We start from the raw sequence: 8,321 nt of genomic DNA, 5'->3' as shown, positions 1-8,321 counted from the left end.
CAGAATTCAGTCAGTCAGATTTGTTTTTCGATTTTTTAGGGCCTTAACGATCACCAAATTGGCTGAAATTTTGCAGAGATGATCTACACAAGATGATCTAGATATGTCTAGAAGGAAGTTTGGGGAAATTCGATCGGGAAGTGGTGCAAAAATGGAAATCCGCACCGAAACTCAGGTGCGGACGTCCGCACCTGAGAAACGTCCTATAAGTATATATATTTGTGCAAAAAGTCCTATAAGTATATATATTTGTTTTTGCACAATATGTACAAACGGAAGCATTTGGCGTGGTGGTATGATGTTTCATTTTTTAATGAGGTGAGAGAGGCTCAAATCCTTGTAAAGCCAAATCCATCCGAGTTTTAAACAAAAATTTTATTTAGTCAAGGGGTAGTTTAGACATTTCATTTATATGTAGGCCCACATGTCACGGACAAGTCAGCTCATGATTGAAATTGATTTCAAAATTTGGACCATGTTGATGAGAATTAGAAGTTTAGGTAACATGATTAAAAAAAAAATTGGGTATGAAACTGATTTTAGCACCAAAGTTTAAAGGGGTAAACTGAATTTAATCCTAACAAGAATGATCTGTGTTAACCTCTAGTTCGAAATGCTTGAGACTTGTCAAAGCAGGCAGCACAGAAATCCCCCTAAGGATCGAAATGCTTGAGACTTGTTAAAGCAGGCAACACACAAATCCCCCTGGAGGAAATTCTGTAATAAGAGAAGAGCAAAAAGAACACATGATCAGTTTACAAGAATACAAAATGAAATGTAAAACCGATACATAGTAAGCAGATTGATATGCTAACCAGTCCACCGTCACGAGCATTCAACCTGAGAGTCTCTAGCTGAGAATGACGTACAACATGAAAGCTGGGAGAGTGCAACCCTTGTAAAATCATAAAAAAGAACGGAAACTTCAACAAGCATCGGTACATTACTGAAAACAAATGACAAGTCTTTCTCTGTTCCGTAATAAGAAAATGAAACAAGGTTAGCGTCAAGAATCTCGATGCTCTTGAGATGAAGACCACCTTTTATCTCTAAATACTTGAGTGGAATTGACAGACCGACAACTCTGATATGAACCAAATTTCTGGTGGCAGTGAGTGTTAACCGTTCAAGGGCTTGACAGTTTGACAACAAGCACTCAAGATCTTCTGCGGTCAGACTAACATAAGAAAGATGAAGAGCTTTGAGGGACTCAAAGCCTGCACCTTGTCCAGGGGACCCTTTTGCAAGACCTAATAGTTTGCATGGAAAAGTATATGGATCCTCTTGGATGATAGCAGAACTACAAAAGCACTTGTATTCTCTTTTTCAATGCAAAAAGAATCCATTTATGAATTTAACTTGTGAAACGGTGGGGTCTAGAGAAGCGCTAGCCTTGAATTGTTCAATGGTTGGACCTGTGTGCTGTTCCACCACCTTATCGACCCAATCAACGTAGCTACGTCTCTTATGTTCCCTTGATTCTTGGCTCAGAACCCTGAAGCAACATTGATTGCCATCCTAGAAATCAAGAGTCCTAGTCGAAGACTCCCACATATGCTGCCATCGATGACAAACAATGCTTGTAGCTGCTGCTTCCTTGAGAGACAACAGAGAAAATATACTCTCACGAATTGCAGTGATTAGGTCGTGCGCATCCTCATTCTGAGCCATAATAATTAATAAGAGATTCAACACATAAATTTTTTTTATCATGCATGATGCAAACTTTTGTACCAGCTAGTTAGATGATCATATACATATCTCGCAAGAGAAACCAATTTTCGTATACACAATGCTTGGTAACTGCTGACTGGTTCGTTGATCATATAATTAAGAAAAACAGTGCCAACTATATACCTTTAAACCTTTTCTACCTTTTCTTGGGCAGTTGGACAGGTTTGGCGTACCATGGTCATTGAATCTGGCAAACGTACTTGTCACGGCGGCGATTCTGTTCTACGGCGACGCCAAGTTTTAAGTTTCTGTTTTATAAACCAAAGACTCCACGACTTGTTTTTATGTGATTCTTGTAAACTGCATGCAGTCAGAATCAGAATAGTAGTAGTAGTGGTAGTAGTAGAACAGACAAGAGAATCAGAATCAGAATGGAATTCTGATATTTCATTAATCGAACCTCATTTAAAATAGGATCAGAGAATTTTGGAGGCTCTTCTTCAGGGTTTTGAAATTCTAAAGAACAAGTGGGCATAACAGGTTTGTTCCCGGGTGACCCAAACCCGTTTAGTTTTGACCCACCCAAGCCCAACAAAGGGACTTAAAAAAAAAATTTCTCTTTTTGCTCCATTCTCTCTCTTACCACAGCTAATAGGTACGTTGCTCACTGCCTCTCTATCTCTGTAAACTGAAATTTTGGAGTTTTGTGTGTAAATTTTCACTTGGGTTTTGTTTTAATCCAGAATTGAACAAACCCATCTCATGAATTTGTAGCTTTTGATGTTTCAGTGGTGCTGCCAGGACTGAGGATTGAAGAATGGACGATAGCATGAAGCAATTCCAGAAAATCTTAATTGAGCACGAGACTCAAGCTGAGCAACTCTTTCTAGCTAAACACCAGGTAATTCATACTTTTTAATGATATTTGCATTCGAGAGTTGATATAGAGTTCAGGATTTCATTGATTTGAAGAAAAATAGATTTTCAGACAAAAACAGACGACTGTTACTGTTCTTGTTTAATTTGTTAATTTCTTCATGATCTCTTCTTGCTGAAGCATTCTTTTACCATCGTGTACAATGTACAGAAGTGCACGCTCTTTTGAAGCGAATTTTGCAAAAAAATGTGCAGTAAAGATATTGAATGTATTTTTTTTGGCTCTATTACCATTCTGTATAAGCAGATTATGAGGACCTGGGACTTCAAACTTCAACATGATTTCTCTAACAGAGAGTTAATCCACTCGTGGGTAGTGATTATATAGCTTTTAGAACTACTATGGTTATGATGTGTCCTAATTAGTCTCTCTTTCTCACACCCCTGGTTTACTTGGGACTTCATATTCAATGATCACAAGTCTTGTTTCAGTTTTGGTGTTTGGGTAAACAGAACAAGGACCGGGGGCTGTATGTTTATATATATTTGCCCATTTGGTGATGACTTGAATCTCTTTTAGGTCTAGCAATTGGTCTTTGAAAGTTGAAACTTGGATGTGTGTGGTATTATTCTTCGGATGCATTTCAATCTATGTGATACCGTATCTCTTTGCTAAATCAATTTTATTGTAAATTACTACTGGCTGGATGATTTGACTTAGTTACTAAGGTTTGCACAGCAGGCCTTCTATTTTCCAAGGGCTAGCTTTTGTTACAAGGTATTTGCAGAAATATTGTACACCAGGACCAGGTTGATACTCCCTTTTTGGATTTGCTTCTATGTGATCAAGTTTTATGTGATATTTTTCTTTTTGAGAGACTTTCTTTTTCTGTATTTTTTTTTTTTTTTTTTTTTGAGGTCTTTAGTAGAATCACATGAGTATAGTAGCAGCCAAGTGTTCAAATATTTAAATTATTCTTTAGCTATGGTTATCCTAGTTGTGTATGGGTTTCTAGGTTTGTTTTGTGTCTCAGGCTTCTGGTTTTTTCTTCTTTTTTTTGTTATGGAATTGATTGTACCCATGTTTTTGTTTAAATTCTTATGATCCTGTTAGGCATATCTTCAGGCCATTAATTTTCATGTTTGAATTGATAGTGTTTTTTTATTGAGAATTGATGGAGTTATTGACTTTCAATTACTTGCATTACAAAGGGGCATGGATTGTTTTATTTCGTACATTGAATGCCCTGCAAAGTAGGATCATATTGCCTTGGATCTTGTGTCAATCTATCAGTGTAGTTGTTTTGTGTTGGCACCAAGTGGAGGGGAGCTTTTTTTGTTCCTTGTATCTTTTGCAACTTGTTCAATATAGGATGGACATTTTAGGATAAGTTATAGTTTTAGACTTTTAGGTATCTACACTAGTTCTGATCACAGGCTTTGTGAAGGTAGCTGAAAAGTTGGAAACTTTGTATTTGATGACGGTATTGCATTGATGAATTTCAACAATAAACTGGATTGAAGGGTTTGGACTGTAATATTAATTAGATGAATGATAAAAACCGCAGATTTGATGAACCTTTCAGGACAAGTTAAGTAATATTTGGCTTGATTGTTTTGAGAAGTCCCTTTGGTTTAGATCTGTGTTGGGTTTTGTCCAGCACAGTTAAGTGAGTTTGTTTGTTTTTTTGTTTTTAAATCATTTTTAATTAAAGAGTAACATACTTAGCAGGTCTTGTTATCAAGAAAATGGAGGGGTTATGATGATTATCTTGATGTTGCAGCTGGTTATGATGATTATCTTGATATTGCAGCTGGTTGAAAATGATAGGGTGAGGAACGGGAACAGAGAAGCGCTTACATCTTTGAGGAAGATAGCTCGAACAACAAAAACTAGTGTTCCATCTCCTTTTGAGTCGATGATGAAGGAGATTGGGGGAGCTCAATCAAGACCCCTGGTGAAGGAGGTATGCCCCACCTGTGGCAACCATGACTCAAATGAGCGCACATGGATGATGTTCCCTGGAACTGATGTCTTTGCTAGGATTCCATTTCATGCTGCCCATACCATCTTGGAGAAAGGTTTTTTTTCGGGCCTCTTTCTCTTAATGCAATACTTTTAGAAGATAAACAACCAGTAATAGTAAAAATTACACTGTTTCACATAACAACTCTAAAAAAATTATTTTATGAAGATTTTGTTCAGTTGTTTAAGAAGCTGACGTTGTCCATAGTCTGAGGTTTGGAATTTTGAAAAATTTGGTAGGTTTTCTATTAATTGGATTAGATCAGTCAGCTTTCTTGTTTGGTCTAATACATATCTTTAGCGAATATTCTGCACTAGTCAAGGCAGCAATACCTGGTTCCGACTTTCTAGGATTGGATCAAAAATCTTTTCATTACATTGCCATGCTCTTCTACGTGGGCGGTTATGGCCTTATGGGTGGAATAGGTGTAAGATTTTATTTTAATCCTTTCCTTTCTTTCAAGTTTATAAGTTTAGGGTGTTAGTTTGATTTCTGCTTAATGTTCTAGTTATTGATAATATAAAGACTGGGTTGAGAATTGATGAAAAGACCTAAACTTTCAAATACAGGGCCCAGAATTCTGAACATGAAAGAATTCCCTTTTACATCTTACTTATTCTCCAATACCAACACCCTATTATTTTGTCAGACAGTAGTTCTGTTGTGATTGCAACTCAGCTATACAAGTGAAGGAAATAGTATATGGAAAAGGGAGTTTTGATGGGGCCTAAAAACACTCTTCATTACAAGAAAAGAATCAAAACAAGCAACAAAAGATGTAAAGAGATGAAACCATCTTTAAAAGAAAAATAGAAGTTGATAGGTTGATTTAACTCATGAAGCTCTAGAATTGTCTTCCATTCAAAAGGCCTATAGGTGATTATCAAGTTGTCATTTCTTGATATCCATTAGTTTCCCAAAAGGAAGATGCTTTGAATTAATATAGAATAATTCAAACAGTAGATGGGGGAATCTATTAGTCGGCAAACTTTCGTTAGAGTTAGTTCCTACTTGACAGTTTTCAGAATCTGTTATTGTGCTACTACTGATTATTTATAATTTCAGTACTTCACTCTTGAGTGTTGGAGAAGTTCAGTCAGTTGTCGGATTGACATTAGCGCTGTGACAGATCTGTCTCTCATTACTTGGTTCTGGCCTAAAAGTTTTCAGAATCTGTGATCGCATTCCTACTGGTTATGCATAATTTCTGTAACTTTAGTCTTGAATCTTGAGGCTTGTTGGAGTAATTAACTCAATTATTAGACAAAAATTACCGCTGTGTCCAATCTGTCTCTCATTACTGTAAAATATTACTCCAACAATTACTCTTGTTGGAGTAATTTACTCAATTATCAGACAAAAATTTACCTCTGTGAGTCTGTGACCAAAATCTCTCTCATTACTGTAAAAAATTCAGTACCTCAAAAAAAACAGAGATTCAGTAGTTGTCAATTGATGTCATGTGTGTTTTATTGGGCTTTTTCCTTCTCTTATAAACTTATAATTACACTTCATCTTGTTTCCATATTGAACTTGTACTGTTGTCCGTTAATGCAGATCAAGAACAGCTCGACTTTGATTCCAGAAGGCTACAAAGCACTATGAAGGAGAAATCTCTTGTGCTTTCAGAAACAGGTGCCCTTGCTGACAAGATCTGTCCTGGTGTGCTGAAATCCTTGGTAACCCTGACAGACAAACCTAAGTGAGTTCGCTCAGCTTGATGCAATAATATTCACTTTCAGTTTACCCTCATCCACTCCAATTGCACCACGAAAGGAACAAAAAACTCCTCCTCAACAGCATGAGTTGCACAGCTTGTGTAGATTAATGTTGTAATTTTTCAAGTCTTTGCTAATCCTACTGCACCTAATGTCAGCATTCACCATAGATTATAACGGAAATGGTAGATACTGTCATGTACTTGGCATATGTGGCGGTTTGAAAGCTTTGCGTACCTCAATTGAGTTTTGACGCTTTGGCATTGGAATATTAGATGTTATGTCCGGTTCGCCACTTAGATATCAATGAAAACTCCATGGTTCCCAAATAGCACTGGAGTTCATATGCATGTTTTTCATGATTGATGCACAATAGTATTGTGCATCCTGTTATCTTTTGGGGTTGTTTGTCCTCTGAGTGATAAGTTCACTATCCCCCTCACCAAGAAAGATTGGTGTCCAGGTTAGGGGAAGTGTCAGGTTAGGGGACCATTTTGTTTCTTGATTTTCCAGGGACCATTTGGTCCATTTTGCTTCATATATGTTCATTGGCTTTGTGGAAGTTTCGTGGGCACTGTCATAGTATTGAATATGATCCTAAAATACAATGGTAGGAATTTTATTATACACGACATAAACTGGTTCGCCCCATTGAATTTTCTGAAATTTTCCAAAAATGATGAGTCTCTTGGCAGGTATCTCTTTTTTATTGAACTTCTCCCATTTTTATTGAGCTTTTGATAGTGCAAGGAAATAGTACTGTACTAAAGACTACACAGTTGTATCATTTTACCAACACTGCTGAGTCCAACATAGGAGATTTTAGTGAACTGAAAACTGGGACGTATTTAAATTTTAACATAAGATTGAGACGAAAAAAAATAATAATAATAAGGGCACTATTAGCATATGAGGTTGAGAAGGTATAATTCATCGATTCCCTTTCTCTGCCACCTAAATGGCTTATACCTCGTATAGACATTTTCTCCTTCATTACTTGCGCTTACCTTTGTTAAAAAAGATTGTAAACGCTCGACATGAGAAGAGAATGTAAAGGAAAGCGAATAAACCGAAACTTCTAATTTATGCTTATTTTATTTAAAAACTTACAACTTCTCAATAGAAATGAAATTAATTTTCTTTGTTGTCTATAAGAAATGAAAATGTCTCTATAATATATAAATTTTGAATTAACAAATCATAAAGATGAAGCCTAATACCATTTGGTCTAGCAGCATAAGTTCGACTCATAAAGCTGTAATATAATCAAAAAATATCACAAAGATGAAAATAAGCTATTTTTTTATTTATCTAAAAAATTATTATTTTCCTCACTTATGATGTCATTATTACGCAATATATATTAATGGTTTTTTCTCTGCCTGCGTGCCTGCGCTTGTCAACTCAGGAAGCAGGCTGTAGATAGGCAGATATCAGAAATTAAATGAAAAATATATTAAAATTAATTAATGAACCAATGGGGCTTCGCCCAAGACATTCCGTACACTAAAGAGTCAACTTCATTGTCAGCCCTTCAACCCACCAGACTAAAACTCTCTGTCACCTCTTTGGACTGTGCTCCTTCCCTCCCCTTCCCTCTGCCCAACACGGAACCCGAAACATGTCCAACCCAATCCCATCTCCGTAATTTCGTGCCTCTCCGAGGGCAATTGCTGATTGAAAAACTGGACATGTGTGTGCTTCACAGCAAGCGAGTGTGAGTTGGTCTTGACGGGCATGCGAGTAGGATTATGTTTACGAAATACTATGCATCATCCCGGATAATATACAGTGTACGATGTAGATACGATCATATGTTTGATCTGTACTTGGCTTGCTTATTTACTCATATGACCTCCCTTTCCTGCGGTTTACACAAGAACCAGAACTGGCCTTGAAATTTTACACATGGGGAGACGATTTTATTTAGATATTGTAGCTTTCACATGATTTATTTTCCTTGTTTAATATAATTTACTATATATATATATATATATATATATATATTATGTTATAACTAGTCTAT

At 36.5% G+C, this 8,321-nt stretch overlaps 1 protein-coding gene across 1 annotated transcript; it reads left to right on the top strand.

Moving 5' to 3' along the window:
- Nucleotides 1–2,310: 2,310 nt before the first annotated feature.
- LOC101309769 lies at nucleotides 2,311–6,885 on the top strand. Its single transcript, XM_004306921.1, has 4 exons — nucleotides 2,311–2,329; nucleotides 2,464–2,575; nucleotides 4,365–4,632; nucleotides 6,135–6,885. The coding sequence occupies exons 2-4, from the start codon at nucleotides 2,492–2,494 to the stop codon at nucleotides 6,281–6,283; spliced, it is 501 nt and encodes a 166-aa protein (XP_004306969.1). The 5' UTR covers nucleotides 2,311–2,329; nucleotides 2,464–2,491; the 3' UTR covers nucleotides 6,284–6,885.
- The last annotated feature ends 1,436 nt before the right edge of the window (nucleotides 6,886–8,321 follow it).

The sequence above is a fragment of the Fragaria vesca genome, linkage group LG7 (assembly GCF_000184155.1).
Source record: "Fragaria vesca subsp. vesca linkage group LG7, FraVesHawaii_1.0, whole genome shotgun sequence".
Lineage (NCBI taxonomy): Eukaryota > Viridiplantae > Streptophyta > Magnoliopsida > Rosales > Rosaceae > Fragaria > Fragaria vesca.
This window is presented reverse-complemented; position numbering and strand designations above follow the sequence as displayed.